The sequence below is a fragment of the Ictalurus furcatus genome, chromosome 17, assembly GCF_023375685.1.
Source record: "Ictalurus furcatus strain D&B chromosome 17, Billie_1.0, whole genome shotgun sequence".
NCBI classification, from domain to species: domain Eukaryota; kingdom Metazoa; phylum Chordata; class Actinopteri; order Siluriformes; family Ictaluridae; genus Ictalurus; species Ictalurus furcatus.
Genome location: NC_071271.1, coordinates 15,256,817 through 15,283,018, shown reverse-complemented (window position 1 = coordinate 15,283,018; position 26,202 = coordinate 15,256,817). Strand labels below are relative to the sequence as shown.

General features: G+C 37.8%; 2 protein-coding genes across 5 annotated transcripts; both read right to left on the bottom strand.

The window, feature by feature from the left end:
- Positions 1-3,479: 3,479 nt before the first annotated feature.
- On the bottom strand, positions 3,480-9,823 carry LOC128621895 (transmembrane 4 L6 family member 1). Of its 3 annotated transcripts, none has more exons than XM_053647924.1 (5): positions 7,171-7,955; positions 6,727-6,795; positions 6,380-6,534; positions 5,833-6,019; positions 3,480-4,419 (listed from the first exon to the last, which is right to left on the bottom strand). In XM_053647924.1, exons 1-5 carry the CDS (start codon positions 7,462-7,464, stop codon positions 4,405-4,407), a joined length of 720 nt encoding a protein of 239 aa, XP_053503899.1. In that variant the 5' UTR covers positions 7,465-7,955; the 3' UTR covers positions 3,480-4,404. The 3 variants fall into 3 exon arrangements, with proteins under 3 accessions (XP_053503899.1, XP_053503900.1, XP_053503898.1); XM_053647925.1 differs by lacking the exon at positions 3,480-4,419 and adding an exon at positions 8,759-9,823 and having other exon boundaries at positions 4,717-6,019; positions 7,171-7,365; XM_053647923.1 differs by lacking the exon at positions 3,480-4,419 and having other exon boundaries at positions 4,717-6,019.
- Positions 9,824-16,565: 6,742 nt separating this feature from the next.
- On the bottom strand, positions 16,566-25,488 carry rnf168 (ring finger protein 168). 2 transcript variants are annotated; one of them, XM_053646970.1, is made up of 7 exons: positions 25,446-25,488; positions 24,211-24,620; positions 20,228-20,298; positions 19,276-19,446; positions 18,712-18,800; positions 18,517-18,589; positions 16,566-18,414 (listed from the first exon to the last, which is right to left on the bottom strand). In XM_053646970.1, exons 2-7 carry the CDS (start codon positions 24,539-24,541, stop codon positions 17,764-17,766), a joined length of 1,386 nt encoding a protein of 461 aa, XP_053502945.1. In that variant the 5' UTR covers positions 24,542-24,620; positions 25,446-25,488; the 3' UTR covers positions 16,566-17,763. The 2 variants fall into 2 exon arrangements, with proteins under 2 accessions (XP_053502945.1, XP_053502944.1); XM_053646969.1 differs by lacking the exon at positions 25,446-25,488 and adding an exon at positions 25,230-25,427.
- Between the last annotated feature and the right edge of the window lie 714 nt (positions 25,489-26,202).

Here is a 26,202-nt window from a genome sequence, read left to right as displayed (position 1 = left end):
ATGGCCATGTATGAGCTAGTTGAGTTCCATGTGAATGATTTTGCTTCTTATATATAAACTGAGCCTTAAAGTTCTGCTTATGGCAAAATAATAATAATAATAATAATAATAATAATAATAATAATAATAATAATACAATAAACACTAGCAGATGTAGGTAGCAGTTTACTCACAGCAATCAGCTATGTCTGGCACATTTTTTTCCTCCAACAAACAGCAGCAGTGCCAACCTGATAGGATTTTTGGCAGTATATTCAAACCAAACAGTATTGTTAATATTTTGGATATGGTTTTAGACTGATAAGGTTGTTGATTACTTGCAACATTTTCCAGACTATGATGATCTTGTGGTAAAAACGTCACAGCAACATTTGCTGACTTCCTCAGTTTGCTACTTGTCACACAATGTTGGTGCCTCCCAGCTCCAGGGATCTCAATTCAATCTTGAGCTCGGGTTGCTGTCTGTGCGGAGTTTCATACTGTATGTTTTTCCCATGTCTATATAGCTTTACTCTGATTTGTGCCCAGTCTTTACTGCTAGATCAGTGATTACCAGTCCTGGAATACCACTGCCCTACTCTAATACACTTGATACATAGACACTTGGACAAATGGCTCTATATTGAGATAGAAGTGTGTTCATGGCAGCCTGGATTCCTTTTTTATTATCAACCCACTTCCATAAGCCAGACAGTCTACAGTGTTGTTCTTGTTGGAGTTTATGACACACAGTTAAGCAAATGAGTGAGCAAAGAAAATAATGAATGAAGCATTTTGATGTCATTGATACCAGTCGGGTTTTGTTAACCTTTTGTTGTTGTGTCAACAGTAAAATATTTTCATATCCAGGCTTCAACACATTTCCACCTCATCATATGACACTGTTAAAAATATGCGCATGTTCACTCGTTTTAGTGTTCTTGGCTACATTCCATCTCACTTCAAAACATATGTAGACATCAACTCTGTCTGTTTTCCCATGACTGTGATGACCCTAAGCTCTTCCTGTTTCTGAATATGCAAATCTCCATCTATCATTTCATTTTGTTTTGCTAAATCACCCTGTTTATCTTGACAGGGAAAATCAGCTGATATTTTTTTTCAGTTGTATCAAAGATCTAGCAATGGTGCCTATTGCCTACACACATTTTAGACAGTGCTTAAATAGACCTAGTTTAAAATGCCATATTCACGCATACTCAAATATTTGCTTGCAAGATACATTTCATGTTTATGTTTATTCAACTGGCAGGTGCTTTAACCCAAAGTGATTTAAAATGAAACTGAGCAGGTGAGGGTTAAGGATCAATACCACGACTGTGGCATGGATGTTGGAGCCAGACAGATTTGTTTGAGTATTTCATAAACTGCTGATCTTTTTTTTTGCACAGTTTGGTGTACAAAAAACAAAACAAAAACAAAAAAAAAAACAAACAAACAAAAAAAAAACAGTGAGCGGCAGTTCTGCAAGTGGAAATGGCTGGTTGATGAAAGAAGTTAGAGGAAAATGGCTAGACTGGTCTGAGCTGACAGAAAGTCAACAGTAAGTCAAATTATCACTCTTTACAACTGTGGTGAGCAGAAAAGCATGTCAGAATGCACAGCTGAACCTTGAGGCAGATGGGCTACAGCAGCAGAAGACCACATTAGGTTCCCATCCTGTCAGCAAGGAACAGGAAGCTGAGGCTACAGTGCTGTAGGCACAGGCTCACTGATACTGGACAGTTCGAGATTGGTCTTTTTTTCAGTCTTTTTTCAGAGTTTTTGTCTCCTCAAAGTCACTGAAATCACATTTTGCCCATTCTGATGTTTGATGTAAACATTAACTGAAGCTCTTGACCTGTATCTGCATGATTTAATGCATTGTGCTTCTGTGATTTGATAGGCTGATTGGATAACTGCATGAATGAGCAGGTGTACAGATGTTCCTGTTAAAGTGGCTCATGAGTGTCAGAAAGAAAATGACCTCATATGTGATTTTAAGAGATATGTCTACCTGTGTGTGTGTGTGTGTGTGTGTGTGTGTGTGTGTGTGTGTGTGTGTGTGTGTGTGTGGGCGCGCTTGCTTGCTTGCTCGTGTGTGCCCTTGTGGGGATATTTGGCTGGCCCCCATGAGGATAATTGCTTTTTTTTACAGCTTTTATTTTAAATCCTTTTGTTTACTGAGGTTAAGGTTAAGTTTATGGTTTGGTGTAGCATAGAATTAATCAGCTGTATTCATAATGTCAATGGAAGGTCCTTATGAGTATACATGTTACAAATGTGTACATGTGTGCGTGCATATGGTCAGGAAAGACAGAGGACAGAGAGGAACTATATGACAAAGCCATCCTTGGGGAAAACAAGAGTAAAACAAACTTAAACAAAGGAGGATGTATACGGAAGACACATCAAACAGACTAAATTTATGAACTGCATCCTGTCCTTGGGGATCCACCTTGTTCAAATAATCAACTTTCAGAAGCAATGGAGTGTCAACAACAAGGCTTTGGAAATTGATATCATGGCAGAGTGACTTGTGGGAGTTAGAAATAGTACTTTATCAACTCCAAAGCTTTAGTGCTTTAGCAGCTTCAGTGCTGCTGGGGGGTGACAGTCAGTATCTGGTGTCCACCAGCTGCTTTAAGTACTACATTGCATCTCATCCTCATGGAGTGCACCAGATTGATCAGTTCTTGCTGTGAGATGTTACTCCACTCTTCCACCAAGGCATTCGCAAGTTCTCGATCACGTCTGGGGGGGACACATGGTTACATGTAATTTTCCACTGCAAGGACGATCAGCTGTCCTTCCTGTCTCCCTGTAGCACTGTCTTAGGCGTCTTACATTACAGACATTGCAGTTTATTGCTCTGGCCACATCTGCAGTCCTCATGCCTCCCTGCAGCAGGTCTATGGCATGTTCACGCAGGTGAGCGTGAACCCTAGACATCTTTCTTCTGGTGTTTTTCAGAGTCAGTAGAAAGGTCTTTTTAGTGTCCTAAGTTATTGTAACTGTGACCTTAATTGCCTACCACCTGTAAACTGTTCGTGTCTACCCTCAAACCTTTGGCCATATAGTAGTTCTTCTGCACCATTAATCCATTTATTGTCAAGTAATTTATAGGGTTTGACATCATCGCATTTAATAGTTTATGCATATAATCTCTTAATCTTTGAGCTCTCCTTAAGCATGTAATGCAGAATAACTGAATCAAAATGCACAGTTTACCTTGTCTGCTTACGTCATGAATAGCTTGTGCTGACATTGTGGCAAATCATGATGCAGTGTGATTTGATGATGTCGATTACTTAACCATTATAGGTAATACGTTTCTTTATAGATTCATTTTCATTCATCTGTTTATGTATTTAGAACATATATTGCTCGAGCATTTTGATCATTATTACAATGCATTCTTAGAATACAGTTATACTCTTTGTAAACATTTACATTATTTGCCAATGTTTACAAATTTGCTGGGGCATTTTTGTGGAGCAGATAAAAGTAACAAACTGAAATTAGAACAAAATAAATATAATATTTTATTCTGTAAATATCTTTATTAATATTTCTGGACAAAACAGTTATGTACATACATACGACATTAGTTCATATTAAATACATATGTTAAATACAACTTAAATCATAATATAATGTCCAAATTAGTACTGCATTAATATACTGTGCATCTATGTGAGCATAAATATAAATAACATAATATGAATAACATAATCAAAATCACAACATAGAAATTTATGCCATAATTAAATACTTTACATTCATAAGTAAACACACACTCCCATACATACAATTTTAGAACAATATGCAGTGCATACACATAGATTTCTACTTTCTGTGCTAATTATGAGATCCCTGTTGAAAAACCTTACACAATGTTTCATTGATAAATATTTTTTGCTTCTGCTTTCTCCAACCTTGTCTTGAGTAAAAACATTGAGAGTGCAGCTAGTGACCTCTTGTGTATTGTAACAGTAAAACACAAAGTTCAGCTTAAACCATTTTCAGCTGGTAAAAAACAAGAAAAATCATTTTTGCTTTTGGTGAAGAATTGTAAGCTTCATTTCCTTTCATTTTCCTGCACATGTCTCACTGTATTTTATCTACACTGGAGTGCAGATACTGAAGTACTGAATCAGTGATATTTATGTACTGAAAACAGAACATTCAATATCAAAGAAATACATAGGAAATGTAAATGTTGAGCTCTTCTAAACTGGTGTTGTGTCCTGGGTTGCACCCTGAGAGCAGAGAGAACAGGACTGACCCAGCAAAGAAGGGCTGAGTCTATCTCCACAATTCTGGATGCAGGAATTATCCATCGTGATTGTGTAGACACTACATCCATAGAAAAGTGAAGGTGCATTTAATCTGTTTTAGGGATTAAACCAGTCCTTGTGTTCTTTAAGCATGAACAACCTAAGAAAAATTGGAAAATTGTTTAATGCTGTGACAATAATTACTTATTATCTTATTTACTATTTCCATTACTTTAACATCTACAGTTGCGATCAAAATGATTCAACCTCCATTGCAAATCGGGTTTATTGTCAAAATTTACAGACTTTCAACTGTTTGCAATGAACAAATCAAACAAAAGCAATTGAAATAGTTCAACACAATGAAGTGGTTTCCTCAAATTCAACTGAAAATGCAACTTATAATGACTTCTCCAGTTTCAAAATTATTCAACCCTTTTATGGCAAGCATCTTTATTACTTAGTAGAGCACCCATTTATGATCTGCTGCAAATGAGATGCATAGCTATACACCAGCTTCTGGCAGTGTTCCAGTGTTCCATTCCTCATGAGTAATGGCCTCCAGTTCAGTAATATTCTTGGGTTTGCGTGCTGCAACCGCCTTCTTCAAATTCCATAAGAGATTTTCTATGGGGTTCAACTATGGGGTTCATCACATGACTGTGATGGCCCTGTAGAATCTACCAGGACTTTTTCTGTAACCAAGCCTTGGTGGAATTTGAGGTATGCCAAAGTCCAATGACGCCCATGCTTCAGCTTCCTCACAGACGGCATGATGTTTTCTCCTAGGATTTCCTGATACTTCAATGAATCCATCTTGCCTTCCAAACACTGTAGGTTTCTAGTGCCAGAGGATGCAAAGTAGCCCCAGAGCTGTGCTCACTGAAACCTCGGTGTCTGTTGCCACCAAATCTTGCTGCAGGTCTTTTGCAGTCACTCGAGGGTTTTTCACAATCTGCCTTTCAGAAATCTGGTTGCAGCCGTTGATAGCTTCCTTTTTCTGCCTCATCCAGGTATTTAATATATTTTCTGCCCCTAGCCAGTTCAGGTACTTCATGTGTTCCAGCTCAAGCACACCTGGTGCAACTAATGAAGCCCTTGATTGGTTGTATCAGGTGTGCTTGAGACAACACCTGTTTTGAATATTTGTGCTGTTGTGAGGGATTCTATTCAAGGGGGTTGATTAATTTTGAAACTGGAGAAGTCATTATATGTTGCATTTTCAGTTGAATTTGGGAGAAACCACTTGAAGCATTCGTTGTGTTGAACTATTTCAATTGCTTTTGTTTGATTTGTTCATTGCAAACAGCTGTGGAGAGTGTCATTACTCCCCCATAATTTCTTCACAGCTACTGTATCAATAGCCAACACATACAACACATAGTGGCGAGGGATGGCTGTGAATTGTGAATGGTTGCCACATATTTCATTTGAATAATGTTTCATAACATCTACGATTTTTAAGATTTATTACTAAGTAGAGATACAACTTCGGACATTTGTATGTGCCCCACCCCCCCAGTTTGCTGCTCTATACTACTTGCATACACCAGAATAGCAAAATTAACTTTACCTTGTTCTTACTAGGTCCAAATATCACACCATGTACAGCATTGAGGATCTGCACAACACAGAATACAGCCTGAAGTCCATTGACAGCCATGATAGTAGAGAAGAGAACAATGTTCCACACCACAACATTACGAGGCTCCTCACAGGCAGAGGCCCATCTCTCTGGCTCATACAGGTAACTTGTTGCACTAAAAAAAAATCACACAAACATAAATGTAAGCACTTGCATAACTCACATTTACACACACACACACACACACACACGCTTTACTTACACAGCTCATACTTTTGTCACACTCACATGCTTGGTCTAGCTGTGTGTCATAACACTAGAAGGGGAAGTGCTAAAAACTTCAATTTTAATTCGAACATTATGGGGGGAAAATCCCACATCCCACACTACTATGAACCCTTGCCTCTTGTGCTAAAAATGACCCTTCCCTTTAAAATACTGATCATAAAATACGCAAAGTATAAAAATTAACTGACTCATCAGCTTTGTCTAACTTCCAGTATATAAGAATAGAAGGAACCATATAGAGACTTACTCCATATTCATAAGTCTGAGGGGTCTCTCCCACTCCAGACCCTCAGTTCCATTGTGCAGACATAGTGGTCCTTTTGTTAGTCCTGTACAATTGAACAGGAAACAGAGGCCAGCTCCAACCACAGCCACACATGAGTAGACTATCCGACACAGCATCTGGGAAAATGAAACTGCCAGGTCAGCATTTTGTGTTGAAATGATGCATTGAGTGAATCCTGCTTATACAATGAACAGAGCCAGTCAATGTTTCCATTGATATATACATTGCAGTTTGCCAATGTAGTCTAAGAAAGTAAAATTCAATGTGTCAAATTAAAGTATGATTTTTTAAAAATGCACACAACTCACATCAGCTCGGAACTGACAACATCCTGTTTTTGTATCATTGGATGCAAAGCCACGAACCGCCACAAGCACCTGACAAAAATAAACACGCACAAAAGCACACATGCACACACACACACACACACACACACACACACACACACACACACACACACACACAGAGAGAGAGTCTGGTTTTAAAAAGAAGGCTTACCAATTAGAGACAGAGCTATCACAAGATAAATAGGTCATGCACTAGATGCATAAACTACCACACACAGATGAATGTCTGCTCAGCATGTGATGTTATAGGAATAAGAATGGCTAAATGCTCTTGGACTGTGGATACAAAACTATCATTTCTATTCTGAGATGCAGTACTGTAGCTTTTAAGGTCCCACAAATAACTTTTTTTTAAACTTGAGTGAACAATGCATTATTTTAAAAACACAACTGTACAGCACTTACTACAAATCCAGAAGCCCATATTCCTGTGCACCATGTGGCCTCTGGAGTGACATGATTTTCAAACAGGTATTTATAAGTGAGTCCAGGGAAAAGCAGGAGCAGGTTGGCCAGCATGCTCACTACTGCCAGAAGAATCATGACCACAGGCAGATATTTTGAGCCGCAGATGGAACACATCTTTACAATGCAGTGAACCTGGATAGACATGAGCAAAACCTTGAAACCAAGACTCACACAAATGTCATTAAAAACATCTGTGCTTACGGCACATTCATATGTCTCACATACATGCATGTTTTAGTGATTAGGCGAAAACTACATTGTATAAGTATATACAGTGGGGGTGTAGGGTTTACAATTGCATTGTTGCATATTATATTAACAACTAAAAAGAAAAAAAAAAGAAAGATTGCATGGGTTATTTTTGCCCTGAACAGTACACAGGGGTTAAAGTTGAATATTTTCAGGTCAGATTTTAGCATATGTCTGGAATACCCTTCAGGTTTTTGATGTTTTCTATAACATACTGTATACAATAGTTCTGAAAACTATATGCTTTTTTTTCCCTCATTTGCATTCAAAGATTTCATTCCTATTCCACTGAAAGATGCCCCACCTTCCTTTTAATTTATAACCTAAGCATTATTGTGACATTTTAAAGACTTGTAAGTTTACAGTGGGAAATGAGTTTCAATCACTTTGATTATCAGCATCATCCACATTAGTCTGTTTCATCATCTGAGGTAAAATTCACTCACAGCATATAAACACGTGTCTCTTCATTATCTCCTCACGTGACTCATCTCTGTTCACTCTAACGTCAGTGTTTTGTTATTAATGTCTATTCATGAAGTGATGGAGCAGGTGCATTTTGGACAATTTGATAGTCAGTAACTGATCACAAACTGAACTGATTAGGTTTATATCCATTTCTTGGTGAGAAAATCACCAAGGTTTTAGACATCTTTAGGCAGAATGACTGCATTTACTGCTGCATTTGTTAAACTGGCTCTTTGCACAACATGATCTGTGCAGGCAGATAGCCAATTCAAGGTTAGGAAGCAACCTAAATAAAAACATTTCCTTGTGATTTTGCTAAAACATATTTTTGTTTTCTTAAAGTAGAGAAATATATTATTGGAAGTGAAACTCAGCTTTGGTCAAAACTGAATTTTTCATCAGTTTCCAGAATTCAGCTGCGGTGACATTCACAAGGTTTTGCGAAACCACCACGCAAGTACGTAGGTTTATCATATACATTTCTAGCATGGAGTTGGTTACAATTTTTACTCTGTTGGCTACTGTTAAAAGAAGAAAACGCTTACACAGTTTGATTTTTAAATCACATCAGAACATCTGATAGTATTCAAAACAGCTGTTTTATAAAAGCTGACCTGTCAGCACAGAAGTACTAAAACATCTTTATTGCATCACAACACCAAACACCCTGCACCTGCAGCATGCATAATTGTCAACTTAAAGTGTGCTAAAAGAGGATGAAACACTTAAAAATGTAATGCCAAGATCACTCAAGAAGTGAAAGTGAAGGATTTCAAGCGCACTGAATAAGAGAAAAGGATGTCTTTACCTGTACCAGAGAAATAGGTGTCTAGCAGTATGTCATGTGGTGGAGAGAGCAAGCTTTGTGTTTGGCTAAACAGGAGTGTGTGAGCAATCCAGAGAGACAGAGGTGTCATAAGTATCTCAGGATGAGGAACCATAGGGAGCACCGTCATGTACAGCTGATTTCTTCCTTCCTCCCTTGGTTTCACACACACACACACGTACACGTTTGAGGAAATCTCTGAATTGTTGTTGCATACATATATGGTCATTATCTGGTTTGTTTAGACTTTAGACTGGAATGAACACTGGAATGATCATCCATACCGTTTATAGCATGCATATATACATTTCCTTTTCAGAATTAACATAGAACAAAATACTGTGTTCAAACCTGTATGACACTTAAATATCTCTAAATTCCACACAGCAGATGGCATAGTATTTTCAAAAACATTTACAGCAATGGCAGAATATACTGTAGCAAATGCCCTTATAGCTACAGTAACACTTCTATAACAATATACTGTATAATTTATTGTAAGGCAGCAAAGGCACCGAAACAACCTTACATAATTATTTTCTCAAACTTTTGATGAAACATCAAAAATCATCTCAGCAATCCAGGGTTAAGGCAACAACTGAAACAGAGGTGAAGTTATCTGATGTTTGCAAAACTATAGTTAGTGTACAGGTGCATCTCAAAAGATTTAATATCATATACATTTATACATTACTTTATGCATAAAGTGAAATATTTCAAACCTTTTTGTGTTTTAATCTTAATCTTGATGATTACGGCTTACAGCTCATAGAAATTTATAATACAGAAATGTCGACCTTCTGAAAATTATGTTAATTTATGCATATGTGTTTTATCAAAGCTGTGATTTCTCCACTAATATGCTTTTACCCATATGTAGTTCTGTAAAAAAAAAAAAATTAAAAAAAAAATTAAATTTAAAAAAAAGGAAAGTTTTTCACTCTTTTTTAAATATAGTATGAATGCTAAAAATGCTACTTGGCTACTCTTTCTGCAGTGGACGTAAAGGAGTAAACTGAAGACAGGTACTGATACACTCAGAGCATATCTCTTCTAAAAAATGTGTGAAGGATGACAAACATTTCATATGTCTTGTAATAGAGTGGCTTTATTGAACCTGTAGGCAAAACCATAACAGCCTTCTAATAGAAAGTGCTAGAATATGCATCCAGGATATTTAATCTGAGCAGCTGAAATGAGAAATCAAAGGCAGCATGCACAATTACGTTCATGGCGTAGTATGTCTTTGTATACTGACTGCACCCCAGGCCCCCTAGCCAGACATCAGTGCATGACGAGGGGCAGTGGTGGCTTGGCAGTTAGGGCTTTGGGTTACTGATTGGAAGGTCAGGGGTTCAAGCCCCAGCACTACCATGCTGCCACTGTTGGGCTCTTGAGCAAGGCCCTTAACCCTCTCTGCTCCAGGGGCACTGTATCATGGCTGACCCTGCGCTCTGATCCCAGCTTCCTGACATGCTGGGGTATGTGAAGAAAAAAATTTCACTGTGCTGTAGTGTATATGTGATCAATAAAGACTCACTGTCATTATCTCACTAATGCTCCACAGCTACACTCGAAATGTAGTGGAAAGCTTTCCCAGAACAGTGTAGATTATTATAACATCAAAGAAGGAACTGCACCAATTAGCCATAACATTAAAACCACTGGCAGGTGAAGTGAATAACACTGATTCTCATTACAGTGGCACCCGTCAAGGGCTGGTTGTTAATACAGTCCCCTCAGGAAGTATTGGCAGCAAGAAATATTAGGCAGCAATATTAATCATCCAGCAGATGCAGTGTGATGCTCTGGGCAATGTTTTGCTGCGAAACCTTGGGTCCTGGCATTCATGTGGATGTTGATTTAACACGTACCACCTATCTAAACATTGTTGCAGGTCAAGTACACCCCTTCATGGTAATGGTATTTCCTAATGGCAGTGGCCTGTTTCAGCAGGATAATGCACCCTGCAATCAGGGCCAGACTTAGGGAGATCGGGGCCCCTGGGCTTGAGTCATTTTTGGGCCCTGTCTTAGTTAAAATTTTAGGGGTAATATTAGATCATTTAGCTTATTAGCAATTATAAAACAATATAATACAGGAAATGCTCTCAGAAGATATCAAAATAACACACTGAACAAAGTGCAAGATAAAGAATGAGTGATTGTGTGTGTGTGTGTGAGAGTGAGTGTGTGTGTGTGTGTGTTGAGTATGTAAGTGAGTAGGTAGGTGAGAGTTTCTTTTGACCATCAAACAAATACAATAATTTTAAAAAAATGATAGAAAATAAAAAAAATAGTGCACTATCCCCTCACACAGCTTAAACAAGCATGACACCATACAACAGCAGGATCCAGAGGCTGATCATTTAAAACAACAACATGCTAGAGAGAAATATGTCATCAGGGTTTGACTTCATGTATGCACTTCTGTCCTTGCATCATGCGGTATACTTGGCTCAGTTGTAGTCCTCTGCTAACGTCCTAGCTAGCTAAAGTTTGCTAAGTTGCCTCAGTTTTAAAAAATGGTTGTTTGTGTGTCGGTGGTCTGTATCTTGAAATGGCTTATATCGATCCAATCACAAGAATCTTTGTTTTCTAAAGATATACTGCATGATGTACACACAGTAGCTGTGTACACAGCATAGTTTTGCACTAAACAACATGCCAGTGTCGGAATTTACACCGTATCTGAGAGAGTTACAAAATAAAAACTTACCACTGTGAAACGTTCTGCTCAAGTCGTGTTTGCAAAGTTGGTTCCGCTTCATCATCTACATCGTCTGGATCCTACAAGTTGCTAAGTAGCTTATAATTGCTTTAGAAGCCTTGGAGACTAAAGCTAACCCATATATATATATATATATATATATATATATATATATATATATATATATATATATATATATAGCCTTGTTGCTTTCACCGTTTTATTGTTATATTGTTCATTTTGGTCATGTTCATTTGCGAAACTTAGCAAGCAGTGAAAAATATTTTTAATATTGTGTCACTTTTGAGCCAAACAGAAAACAAATTCATTAAGCCGATATCATCTCCTTCTGCGCACACTGAAAAAACATAGCTTCGCTATGTTGGGTTTTGTTTTGTTTGTTACTTGAAATTGGTTTGTGGGAAATAATGTAACGCCATCATGACTGGTTTTGCTCATTAAAGCCCACAGAAGACACGAGGTCCTGTGACACGGTGTGGTTTTGTTTGCGACTCAGTAGCGTGTGTCTGTGACTCAATCACAACGTATGTCGCAAGAAGGTTTCCAAATCTCGTATTGTTAGCATATTTGTAGCTTTTATTTCTGTAATATTTATTATTATATTAAAATTATTATATAACTCTCTCTAACAACAACTCTGACATCAGTTCTGGCTGAACAAGCTTAGATATTAATGCACTCATATAATGAAGTTTCTGAGAGAAGGCACTTAATTACCTTTTATGAAAGTAGTCTATATATATATATATATATATATATATATATATATATATATATATATATATATATATATATATATACATATATATCATATATATATATATATATATATATATATATATATCTGTCATATATATCATATATATATATATATATATACATATATATCATATATATATATATATATATATATATATATATATATATATATATATGGTTTTGTTTGCGACTCAGTAGCGTGTGTCTGTGACTCAGTAATGAACTCATATAATGAAGTTTCTGAGAGAAGTCGCTTAATTAACTTTTATGAAAGTAGTTTATATATATATATATATGTATGGATTTAAAGAGAGAAGAAAAAAGAGATGCTGGTATAACATAAGTGATAACAGGAATTAACTTGTTTTGCAAAAGTTTGTTAAATGTAACTATAAGCAGTTAAAAAGTATGATGTGTCTTTAATTAATAATATAAAACTTACAGTCATAGGTAGATTTCTGTGGCATTTTGGCAAATCGTGCTTTATGCTCACTATCCTCAGCATTATGAATGAATCACTGGAGACTGGGGTCGTTCCAGCAATACTAAAGACTGCTGCTGTTACACCTGTACCAAAGAAAGAAAATGTTTCCGTGGATGATTTTAACAATACTCGTCCCATTTCAAATCTTCTGTTTTTGGCAAAAATACTTGAGCGTGTTGTTGTCTCTCAACTATTTAATCATCTTACAATTAATAACCTCTTTGAACCCCTTCAGTCAGGTTTTCGTAAACTTCACAGTACTAAAACGGCATTGGTCAAAGTTATCAATGACTTGTTGATGGCCTCTGATTCTGGCGCTACATCCATTCTTATTCTTCTTAATCTTAGAGCTGCTTTCAATACTGTGGATCATGGTCTTTTACTTACCTGCCTTGAAAGTGTTTTTAGTGTGTTTGGGACAGTTTTAAACTGGTTTAAATCCTATTTTACTGACCGTTCCCAGTTTATTTCTATGGGTGGCTACAGGTCTGACACTAGCTCTGTGCTCACTGGTGTTCCTCAGGGTTCAGTTTTAGGCCCTTTACTTTTCAATATTTATCTATCTCCACTTGGGCATCTGCTGCGATCGCTCGGCCTCCATTATCACTTCTATGCTGACGATACCCAAATCTACATTCACTCAAAATCTGGTGAAAACCTTGTTGTTTGTTTTCTTTCTGACTGTATTTCTGAGATAAAAACATGGATGAATAATAACTTTCTGTGCATGAACAGCGGGAAAACCATAGTTATGCTTATAGGTTCCCGTCATCAAATTCTCAAAGCTGGTTCACTGTCTCTGTTTGTTGATGGCTCTGTTCTAGAGACCCAAAGTAAAATGAAGAACCTTGGAGTAATTTTCGACATCAGCCTTACATTTGATTATTTTGTTCAGAGCACTGTTAAAACATCCATTTTTCACCTCAGAAATATAGCTAGACTGCACCCAATGCTAAACTTCTCTGTGGCTGAAAAGCTGATAAACTCATTTGTTTTCACTCGGCTGGATCACTGCAACGCTGTTTTAGCTGGAGTGTCTAAATTCACAATTAACAAACTGCAATATGTACAAAACTCTGCCGCCAGGATCCTGACTGGGACCAGGAAATGTGAACATATTACCCCTGTTCTGGAGTCCTTGCACTGGCTCCCGGTCAGGTTCCATGTCGATTTTAAGATGATGTTGACATACAAGGCATTACACGGCTTGGCTCCTCAGTACTTATCTAGTTTATTAATCCCTTACACCCCGAATTGCAGACTGCGCTCCTCACAGTGTAATCTATTAACTATTCCACAAACCTGGCTAAAATCTATGGGTGACAGGGCTTTTTCTGTCTATGCTCCTTCACTTTGGAACTCCCTTCCTCCTGAACTCAGGGATGCTCAGACCTTTGGCATTTTTAAAGCTTAACTTAAGACACACTTTTTTAAACTTGCATTTGACTGCTGATGTCTTCTTTCATTATTATTATTATTATTATTAACGTTGTTGTTGTTCTTATTAACTTTTATATGTTTTAATTTTCTGTGTACTGCTTATTTTCTGTACAGCACTTTGAGAAGCTGCTTTTAAAGGTGCTTTATAAAATAAAGTTTATTATTATTATTATTATTATTATTATTATTATTATTATAAAATGGAGCACGTTGGGTGATGCTGTTATAGGAAAATAATCCACTTCAGCCCTCAGCATAATTTCCTATAATAGCATGCCTGTTTAATTTCTTGCTTATATAAGAGGAGAACTCTCTCTGCTCTCGGGATCTGTCTGATCTGATCATCCTGATGCCCTACAATAAATAAATAAATAAATAAATAAATAAATAATAGTAATAATTCTACAAGCTAAACAAGGCAAAATCCCTAAAATATTCAATTTAAAAGTTTGAAGAATTGTGGAAATTGAATTTACAATGAAATTTACACACTTCAAAAAAGTCAGACCATTGGGTTCACTGTATAAAATGTCTTGAGCCATTTATTACCATATTACCAGATCAGGTCACATCAAATACATATGTTCATGTTCTTTCTAATACTGTAAGACAGGTCAGCGAGCAGAACATATCTGACTATTCCGACTACTTCTTTTCTGAAGTAGTCTCTTCTTCTGACCATTACAGTTCTAGGAATTTTTCATTGCCAGAAGTTCAATCAACCCTCCTAAGTCTTCTGAGAAAGTGTTTATTATACAGGACTTAACTGCCTTTGGTAACTTGTTTTTTATTGGTTGAATTCCTTGAAATTCCTTTGAGAAGTCTCAAACTGGTTATATACAGTAGGTTGTGGTATCGAATGTGGTATATAAATATGATTTTAAAATGTTATGAAACCTATATAACCAGTTTGTGATGTCTCAAAGGAATTTCCAGAATTGGTTCAACCAATAATAAACTATGAAAATGTGACCTCAGTCTGAATTGACAGGAATTTAATCGACATCTATGTAAATTCAGTTCCACATTCAGATTTATCGATGCAGAAGTATTATTTTTGGGCATCAGTATCACAAGATTTGTGTGCATTGGCCAGTATTACCATAGAAACTTCCTCCTTGCTCTCACTGGCTTTCATAGCTTTAATGCACCTTGACAAAACTGCCTGCAACACAGCCAAAAAGCAGCTTAATCACTTAAAGTGTTCAGATAAAAAGAGAGAACAGCATACCTACAAAGGTGAGATGAATCATGTAAAACATCAGATTTTAGTTGGTGATTCTGAATTGCATCAGATGACCTCTTTATTTTTGTTCCTAAATAAGTGTTTGCCTTTGAGATGTTAAATGATTTGTATTATTAGTCATTTCTCTTAGATAACATGATCAGAGGTCAGCCACAACCACTAAGCTGTTCCTCTCTAAGCTGTTTTATCTAACATTGCTATTTAATGCAAGTTTCATTTTGTGACTCTGCAGTTGTGCTGACATGGATCACTTGCTTCGCATGATTATCTCACCTTTGAAACATTCTACATGGCATTTCTACATGAGCGTTGGTTACAAGAAGTGCTGAATGCCGAAATGTTGAGCACGGGTTATGAAATACCTGATTCTGATTGGTTAATCATGTTTCTTATGTTGAAATGTTTTGCCCTTTTATGGGCATCGTTACAGAACAGTTACTAAACGTTATGTATTGTTATATATAATCAGCTGTGCTGTGTGTGCTTTGTTAACCAGCAGGAATATGGATTATGAAGCATCATAAAATATTTCGGAGTGATTCAAACCCAAAATCGTCCCCGCCTTAGCTATGCCTCTGAATAGGAGCACAATTTTTTTGACTTGAAAAATAAATGTCTTGAAAAAATATATATATTTTATAGCTCCAGCAAACCCAGCTTTTGTCAATAAAAAGCAGATTGAACTAAGTGTTTGTTTAATATATTTTAGAATAATTTAATATAGTTGAAGGCACAAAGCCACCAGATTGAAGAGAAGAAGAAAGAGAGAGATCGCTCTCTAACACATTGTCAAGTGTAAAATCCCAGTGACACCAAGTTCATTAATATCCTATTTCACATAAGGCAGCAAGTCAACCACATGGCTAGCCAAATAAAGGTTGTAATCTGGCAAACCAAATGAAATTAGAGTCCATGTTTTAAATAAAAATTCCCTTGTTGACTGCAATTAAATTGAAAGTGTTTTATTCCACAAGGGGGCAAAACAGAATTAGAACCAAAAATTGGACTATGTTTTTCCAGTCTTCAACTGTCCAGTGTTGCTGACAGCAACACGTCATAATCTCCTCTGAAATATCTCTTCTCCTTTTGCTAATGGACGCACTCTTTATTGTCCATCACTGAAAGTTAAATACGCTGTACAATATGCCACCAGTGAGAACGGTTTCATATGAGGCATGTATATCAGTCCCTCCAGGATTTCACAATTGTAGAAATGAATGCAAAAGTCAAGCGAACTCTACAACATTCAGAGGAATTTGCAATTTTTCAGAAATCACTGCAGATTTTGGCCAAGACACGTCATGTGGTGTCATCCATTTACATGCATCCAACATGAGTACAGTTAAAAAGATCTCATTTACCAACATCACTGTGGAAGACCATGCAAAACAATTTTGTGCAATTACAATTTTGCCAATTCAAGTAGTTTTCCGGAAAAAAAAAAATTGGAAAATTCACAATCACAAAAAAACCTCAGCAAAATCCTGTACGGATCGGTATACATGTCCCAGTTATGCAATGACTTACTGAAATATGATTCCATTAGTCATGAGCGAAACAGGACGTCATGCAGTGTAGTTTGTCAAAATAAGGCATTTTGTTTGAATGGAAATATGGCCAGGCTCACATCAGCAAAACATTTCCCATATTAACAATGCTCTCCAAGAATCTAGCGGGCTGTTGGAAAGTCATTTCAAAATATGTGTCTGTTCAGTAATCCTGATAACGTTCATCTATATAATCCATTTGTGTTTTGATAAATGCAACAAAGACCCAAATCAAGGAACAGATGCAAAGATGGGTCTAAAGCCTTTGTTGTGTACTTTCTATATTAATTATATTTGATCTACTGAAGTATTTTAATGCCATAAATGTCATCTTGTACAAGCTTGAAAAGAGAAGGCTTTGTTACTTACTGGAGTCCGTGCCAGATGAGTATCGAAAATAGTAAGGTTTGAGAAGTTCGACTGTAAGCAATTTTTGCTTTCCTGTCCATAAGCATGGCACAAAACCTGACAATATAAACCAAAGCTTTTAACAACTATTTTATTCTTTCAAAATGAATAACTCTGGAAAAAAACAAAAGAAAAGGTAGAACCATGCATAAAAATATCATCTTTTTTTTCTACAATTAACAGTTTGAGCACTTAACATGTGAAATTTCAGAACTGAAGATTAAGGTTTCGCAAAAACAGTGAAACAGCCTTTTCTTCCAAAATCAGCAGTCACTGAGCAAGAAAGGCTAAATATGGAAGGAGGTATCTCTAAATGTAATAATATGGAAAGAAAGGGCAATTAAGAATTGATTGAGATGTTCAGAGAGCTGACTCAGCTGCCCAGGCTGGGGAACATTTGAGTAAGGGTGGTCTGCTTTCTGCTCTTCTGCACTGACGAGGCTGAAGGAGGAGACACTTGTGTGGAGCTTTTCCTAATAGTTTTGCATTCAACTTGGCTGCTGGCTCTCTTCCCAGCTTTATGTCCATCCACCTTCTGGCTTGAGGAATGTGGAATACTGTCTTTCCCTGTCCTGTTCTCCTCGCCTGGGCTCGTACTGCTGCTGGACGAAGGGCTGCTTTTCTCTCTCAGTAAATACCCATCAGCAGAGCCTTTTCTGCGGTCCACAGTGCTCTCTCGGTTCAGTTCCCTCTGCAGGCGCAGCGCCAGCCTTCTGTCCTCCTCCTCCTGCATCATCCGGCTCCTCAAAACCTCCTCCTGCTCAGCCAGCTCCTGCAGGAAAACATAACCATGTGGCGGCGACGCAGGAGGTGGGGAGTTACAGGGCTTCTTACAGATGTCAGGTTCAGGCTCTTCACTATCTACACTCTTCCTCTTAGAATAGACGTTGGTTCTGTATGATGTGTCGAAGAGTTCTTTACAAGACTTAGTGTCTGGGTCTGAGCTTGATGTAGAAGGATTACTACTGGAGTCCAAGGAATACAGTTCAGTGTGGGAGGGATCTATAGAGGTTGGCGTGTTTTCCTGGAAAATTTATCACGGACAAGTGGAATATGATTATTTTTGTACTGACCAGAGAATGAACATATTTATTTGAAGAGAACATTGAACTAAAGTCATGAGCACCTTATTGTCCAAAAGAGTGGAGGGTTGTTTGGTCTCACAGTGTGGCTGGGTGTAAGGCACTTGGCAAAGATATCTAAAGCACAATTATCAGAACTGAATTAGATCATTAAATATCAAGTTGAAGCATTTCATTCAGAAGTACACAAGGAATAAAACGATAAACACTTAGTACAAATGTAACAACCCTTTACTCACTTCTCAATGTGTCCCATGTTGGATTTCTTTTTCTTGGCAGCATCATTAACTTTAGTGTTCCTCCGAGTTTCCAAAACTGGACTTGAGTTCTGTAACGATACAACACCGATATTTCTTTTATTCCTCATGCGTGTATATCAGCCGAAGACGACGTTATTATTTCACATGGCACTGCTATCCATACAATCACATTATGGGGCCTGGGAGTTCATATTAGTAATAAACAATCAATGTTTATCATAAGACTGAATCCAGGCTTCACAATGCAGTTTTACAGATTTGCATTGGGGACTGGTGTGCAGATCATGGATGGTTGACATCAGGTCTATCGTCATCAAAAAAGATTAACTTTACTTCTGCTTGAAGTTACACCTATTCAGTAAAAGTCCCACTTCAGCCGGCAATTTTTCTCTCGCTCACAAACGAGGAAAAAATTGTGCGAAAGCAGTAAGAGGGTAAAATCTATACACATGCTTTAATGTTGACTTGCTACATTATTTCCATAAATAAAAAACTAGGGCTTTACTTAAAAGAATAACAAAGTGCAAGACTGTGAGGACACACCAATTCTTCACTGAGCAATCTCGCCAGTCTCTCGTCATCCTCCAGCTGTCTCTCTTCCTGCCTCCTCCTCTCCTCTTCCACTCGCTCCTCTTCCTCAGCCAGGAGGCGCTGGATGTACTCCTCACTGGCCCTCCTCTCTGCCTCCTCCAGAGCTCGCTTCTCTTCTACAAACTGGAGGAAGAAAGTGTAAGATATGACGTATAGCTGTTTCTTGAATAAAAATCGCACTAAAGTAGAGGCAAAGTGCGAACGAGTTAGGACTTGAATCTGCCATGTGCCATATCTAGTGCATGCAGGGGCTCCTGTCCAATCTTTTCCCTTTTTAAAAAAAACATTACATTAAACAAAACTGTATTTATTAAGTACAATCTATTAATAGCTTATAAATGAACTGTTGTGTAAGCTTTCACAGCCAGCTAAAGCTGGTTTATATGAATCAGGCTGTTTTAGAGTGTTGTTTGCTTCACTGGATGCAGGTACAAGTAAATATGTGCTAATCCACAGCAAATCTCTTGATAGTAAGGACCATAATGATTATGATTTATCTACACATTAATTTTACAGTTGGCAAAATGACTACAGGAGATATCCTCAACATAGTCAGGATCCATGCCATTAGAGGCATAACAAATACACAGATAGTAATTTAGAGTCACTTACAGCTGTGGATCATAAGGCAGTCCCTCAGGGTGGTCAGAGAAGACTGGTTTAAGAACCAACGATATAGAGGATTTACTTGTATGGCAGTTATATATTTCTCTCTATTAACAACCATTATACCACAGCGTAGCTGCATTCTCATATCTGATTGTTCAGAAAGCATGTGTTATTTCTATATAACAGCATGGCTCGGAGAGTAGGGAGTGTTATTCCTTCCAGACACAATGCTAGTCTCCAGTATCAAGTCACCAATATCCATAAAGAAATGAATGGAATTGGCAGGGTCTCTCACCTTGTTAATCTCCTCCTCATATTCTCGCCTGACCTCACCTGGCTGACTGACCTTGGGTTTGGGTATAAACACTGTGGGAAGGAGAAAAAAACAACAACAACAAAAAAAAAACACACACCTTAGGGTTTAATGAGAATTCAAACTTGTTGCACGAGTACTAGATTACTGTGTAGATGCATTACCAACTCAAAGTAAAGGAAGGCAGACATACATTATCCGCATAAAATGAAAGACGAGACAATTTTGAAACAGATTTAATTCTGATCACTTAGACCACTTCAGGAAGACGGAGACTCGTTTTTATCCTATTTATGCTATTCAAATGTAACACACTGTGAAGGCATGGCTGAAAGCTACATTAAAAATGAGAATCACAAAACACACCACTACGTCATTTATCAGTCCGTACAGGATTTTCCTGAGTTTTTTTTGTGATTGTTTCTGCCAAAAATGCTCGAATTTGTTGCTGCTTTTTTCAAAAATTGCAGGGTTTTTTTTTTTTTTTTGCCATAATTGCGAAATTGCAGTTGCATGAAAATGTTTTGCACAGTCTTTCACAGTGATGCTTGTTTGGTAAACGACAGGGATGCACCAAAATTTCAGCTAAAATGGCATTTTCAGTTTTTGGCTGAAAAAGAAAAAGGCAGAAAATAGTAGCCGAAAATAAATGCTGCCAAGCCCCGCCCCTTAGTGCTCGGCACTTATCCCTGCATTGCAACATTACTAGATCCACGATTTAAAAAACATTACATTGACGTGGAGAAAAAGCAGCATGCACAGGCAATAATACAGGCAGAGCTGGAGTTGCATCTGATCGAAGGATCGACACGCAGCACAGTGCAAAGTGTGCCAGAGAAACAGGTGCGTACAAGTGATGAGGCGCAAACGGCCTCACTTTCTGACGTTTGACGAGATTCTGCAAGAAAGCCTCGATCCACAGCAGTGACAACAAACGCAGCTACATTTTCCCTTGCTTGTGCAGAGAGCACAAAAGGTATTTATCTGCCCCAAGCACCAACAAGTAGAGTAAGAGACTATTCAGAGCAGAATCTCATGTTCTCGATGAGAAGAGGGACCATCTCTCCTGCCAGAGAACTGAGAAACTTTTGTTCTTGAAGAGAAAATTGCCATTTAAATAGAAAGCAGTCCAATTTGCAATCATGTATAGCAATTACATTAAAATTCGTGTAGCTCTGAAAAACTTTGTTCTTGAATTGAGGCTACATCTGCTGTTTACAGTTTGAGGTTGGTTTTAGTTCTATTGCTGCCGTTTTGCACAATAACCTTTAATTCATGTGGAAATACGTTTACATAAACAGAATAGAGGCCTAGTTCATTACTTGACTGCTGTTTTGCTGCAATCAATAGTTTTTAATATTTGTTTTGGTGTGTTAATTTTAATAAAAATGTGGTCATTTTATTGGTTTGTAGTTTTTCAATTCAGATTCATTAAATTCATGAAATGAATTAAAAAGTTTAACATTAATACAATTATACAAAAAACTATTTTAAAATAGTTTTTTGTAGTAAAAATTGGCTTAGTAAAAATAGTAAAAATTGGTTTTCGGCCAAGTGCATTCTGAACTTTCGGTTTCGGCCCAGAATTTTCCTTACAGAGCATCACTAGTAAACAAGACCTTTTAGCTGTACTTGTGTTCGACACATATGAACCGAAGGCGGCTTTGGCAGAATGCGTGTTGTGATGTCACATGACGCATCTTGAAACAAATCTGAGATTGCAAGCTCCTCCGAACATTGATAAGTTTGTTTGATTTCACATTAATTTCTGCAACTGCAAAATCCTGGAGGGACTGGTTAATGTGGAAATTTGCAAGATTGAATTTTGGATAAAATCATGAACCAGGGACTTAGTCCAAACATTGTCAGAGGACACTAGGGCTGGGTAAACAAAATAGATTCTTCGATTTTAATCGATCTTCAAATTAAGGAAACGCTATCTATTTGTGAAATCCCCGAATTGATTCTTAAAGTGCACCAATTATGGTTTTTCTAATATTATCTTTCATGTAGTGTGTTATAGAGCTGTTTGTGAATGTAAAAACATCTGCAAATTTCAAAAATCAAAGTGCATTGGGAGTTATTGACTCCCAAAAGAAGGAACCGATTCTGAACAGCTGAAACGAGTCGTTAGTAATTCCAGACTTACTTCCTGTACTAACTTACATATGTTTGTAACAAAAAAACCCGCCTTTGGTCTTCATTGGCTGCTCGCTGACAGTGGTAGACTAATCACAACAGACTGGGACAGCTGACCAATCATAGCAGAGTATGCTCTCTGAAAGGAGGAGTTTAGAGTGAATCCTTTAGAACTGATCATTTAAGTTGTTTGTGACACTGGGGGGAAAAGGTAATGCTGCAATCTAAATTATGAGCACATTAAAGTGTTTTTGACATTAGATGCATGTAAATTTATTGTATGAGACCTCTAAAACAAAATTAGGCACGTTTCAAAACCATAATAGGTGCGCTTTAACGCGCGTGCTTTAATTGAGAGGATGTGAATATTATCTGTAGTTCGCGTCTCGTCCTGAAGATGTCGCCATCTTTCTGTGAAGTAGACGACTATAAACTTAGTAGAATCTTATACAGCTGCCCAGGTCATGCACTTTTTAGACGGTCCCTTACTGATTCCATTACTATAAAGCGCTGATGACCTGCATTTCCCATTGGCTTCCGCGGGCTTTAACGGGGGAAAATTTAAAAATACATTCAGTTGTACTTGGTTCTATGTCCACTCAATGCACATTATTAAGACAATAATCATGTCCTTTTGTGTGTTTATTTCTTGAGAAATATAAGAGAGAATCTTGAATGTGCAGTGAATGTCCAATATAAACCCAACGTTAACACGGTGTGTGCAGTTTACAAATTTGAGGGCACAGATTACGAATCGGAGAGCACGGATTACGAATCTGAGGGCATGGATTACGAATCGGAGGGCATGGATTACGAATCTGAGGGCACTGATTACGAATCGGTGAGCATGGTTTACACATGCCTGTTTTTATGTTTTGTTTTTTACCTAGGTACTAGGTATCATCTGGCAGTAGTACTGTTTGTATAACCCGTGATGATTCTGGCAGAAGGTATATTTAGTGGTTTTGAAAGTCAAATTACTCACTCTCTTTCTCTCTCACACACACACTCTCTCTCTCTCTCTCTCGCTCTCTCTCACACACCCACACTCTCTCCCCCCCCACACCCCCCTTCTGTTTAATGCAGGGGTGTCTGATCTTATCCGGTGTGGGTGCAGGTTTTCATTCCAACCAAGCAGAAGCCACACCTGAGTCTATTGAACGGCAATCAGGTGTGGCTCCTGCTTGGTTGGAATGAAAACCTGCACCCACACCGGCCCTTTCCAGATAAGATCGGACAGCCCTGGTTTAATGGATCCTCCAAAGCTACACTCCAAAAACACAGAGTCAAAGGGCTGCTTGAATGGATGAGTATAAGACACCTCTTTGTCCTGATTGGTTGGATGTGTTTTTCCTGTTCACATTAAGGTTTTCCTTCTAGCAGATATTTTATTGACAGCTGCGAGGATGTGTGGGAAATTTCACCAAATTTCTGACCCCACTTTTACCAGACTGAATATCACCATGGGTAAACATTTGTTGAGGTCAGAATTTCCTATCCTTGGTCCCTTGGTATCCCTGCACAGCTTAGATTTTCTGCTGTGACATGTGATCTGCAAGTCATCAGTTAATTATCAAACCATGAATGAGTTTTATCATTCTGTTAGCACAAGAAAACACAAAAATGTAAAGATTACAGTGACACTCACCCCCCTCCCTTTTTAACAGTAACATACTGACACAAAAACACAAAGAACAACCAAATAAATAACTACATTGCTACACGTTATGTAAACAAAGATTGCATACATGATGCAAACAGTGTTCAGTATCACTGTGTTTTTACTAGGTCCTTGAAAAGCCCCATATAAATAATAGTGCACTTACTGTTCATATCCTCGTCGTCATCGACTCCATTTAATCGACGCTGACACTGTGTAGGGAAAGTGTCCTGTATACGCCTCCACAGCTCTGCGTTCACTAACGTCTTGTTCCTGCCGTTAAGTCTAGCCCAAGTAGAGACACGCTTTCGGCAGAGAGGACAGCATATATTGGCCTTGTCCACCGTCTCCAGGAAGCAGGGTTTACAGAATGTATGGGTGCATGGCAGGGTGACCGGCTCCAGGAAGATCTCCAGGCAGACGGGACACAAGCAATCTGCCTGGTTCAGTTTCCCCTCCTTCCCCATCTCCAGGTCTACTTGTGAAACAGGTGGCATCGCTCCGCTGTCCTCTCTCTGAACGCAGATCTCTCTCTCTCTCTAGATCTCACAGTCTGTCTGTTTCCAAGGCAGGAAGCTGATATGAAGGCAAAAAGACATGCAACAGTGAACAACATGAATTTCCTGAGTAGTTCAAGACTGTAATGTTCATCTGTAATGCCATGCAGCACTTCGTCCTTATCATTCATGTAAAAGGCTCACGACTGGGTTTCGGGAATAACGTGGATCTTGTTTGAGAGCATTTAAGCTTTTAGTTATGTAACAGCTGCTGCTATTATTATTATTATTATTATTACTATTTTAATCGAAAAGGTAGACGTTTAGTTAGCTTATTAATTTACACATCTCTAGATAAGAGGCATCACTTCTGACGCTTAAATGAGACCTAACTATCCAGATGAATCAAACCTGGTTTAAAGCAAAATAAAAAAAAAATAGCCAGATTTATCAGTTAGAACCTGTTAACTGACCAGATGTACTGTTATATAATCACACATGAGTAATTTTACATCATATTTATTATCTATTGAGATGTTTTGCACCTTGCAGTGCTATGTTTTTTTTTGTCATGTTTCCACTACTCATATTGTTCTTCCACTCCCTTACATTATATGCTGATATTATATTATATTTCAGAGCTTACAAAACCTTCCAAGTCAGATAAACATGTCATAAATGTACTTACCAAGCTACCTTGCTATGCTAGCCAAGTGCAGGACCAACACTACTTAACTTCAGGCCATAAAATAAAGAGAACAAGCTAAAAGTAGTTAGCTAAAAGTAGTTAGTACACTGAATGGGCGCTATCTTATATAACGTGGAACCATTCGAACAAAACTACATACATACTTAAAACGTAACAAATTGTTTACATCGCTAGCTACAAATGCTAACTAGTTACCTCAGACAGGCCCAGGTCCCAAAAATACCGGGAAAAATCTGTCACTGTCGCTGTGAAATCAGCAACCAGACAGTTCAGGGTTAATTTCATTTCAAAATAAAAGTACAGTACTACAATGAACACTAAGGAGCTCTGTGGGAATAGAATGTATTAGAATTATACATACATAAATATATATATATATATATATGTATAGTATGTAATATATATATATATATATATATATATATATATATATATATATATATATGATTTTTTTTAACCCTGAATACGTTGCCTATTGTTTGGCTCTGTAATCTGTATTCACATTTGTTTATCATGCATTATCTGTTCAATCTGAACAATGTATTTATATCCTGTTACATCCCTACAATACAATCCATCCATCTATTTTCTATACCACTTATCCTTCAGGGTCACGGGGAACCTGGAGCCTATCCCAGGGAGCATGGGGCACAAGGCGGAGTACACCCTGGACAGGGTGCCAATTCATCGCAGGGCACAATCACATACACATTCACACACCCATTCATACACTATGGATACTTTGGACATGCCAATCAACCTACTATGCATGTCTTTAGACTGGGGGAGGAAACTGGAGTACCCGGAGGAAACCCCCGCAGCACAGGGAGAACATGCAAACTCAACACACACAGGGCAGCAGCAGCCCCCAACCCTTGCAATGTGAGCCGAACGTGCTAACCGCTAAGCCACCGTGTACCCTTTTCTGAGCTCAAAAATAATAAATTCATTT

What these genes read in the sequence shown, in the direction of transcription:
- LOC128621895 (XM_053647923.1), bottom strand. Translation starts at nt 7,464, where the DNA reads ATGCATGTATGTGAGACATATGAATGTGCCGTAAGCACAGATGTTTTT. An exon ending in GTTGTCAGTTCCGAGCTGAT is followed by an intron (nt 6,535 to 6,726) that starts GTGAGTTGTGTG and finishes TCATTTTCCCAG; the next exon opens with ATGCTGTGTCGGATAGTCTA. An exon ending in CTCAGACTTATGAATATGGA is followed by an intron (nt 6,020 to 6,379) that starts GTAAGTCTCTAT and finishes ATTTTTTTTTAG; the next exon opens with TGCAACAAGTTACCTGTATG.
- rnf168 (XM_053646970.1), bottom strand. Translation starts at nt 24,541, where the DNA reads ATGCCACCTGTTTCACAAGTAGACCTGGAGATGGGGAAGGAGGGGAAA. An exon ending in GATTGCTCAGTGAAGAATTG is followed by an intron (nt 18,801 to 19,275) that starts GTGTGTCCTCAC and finishes GTATCGTTACAG; the next exon opens with AACTCAAGTCCAGTTTTGGA. An exon ending in CCACTCTTTTGGACAATAAG is followed by an intron (nt 18,415 to 18,516) that starts GTGCTCATGACT and finishes TAAATTTTCCAG; the next exon opens with GAAAACACGCCAACCTCTAT.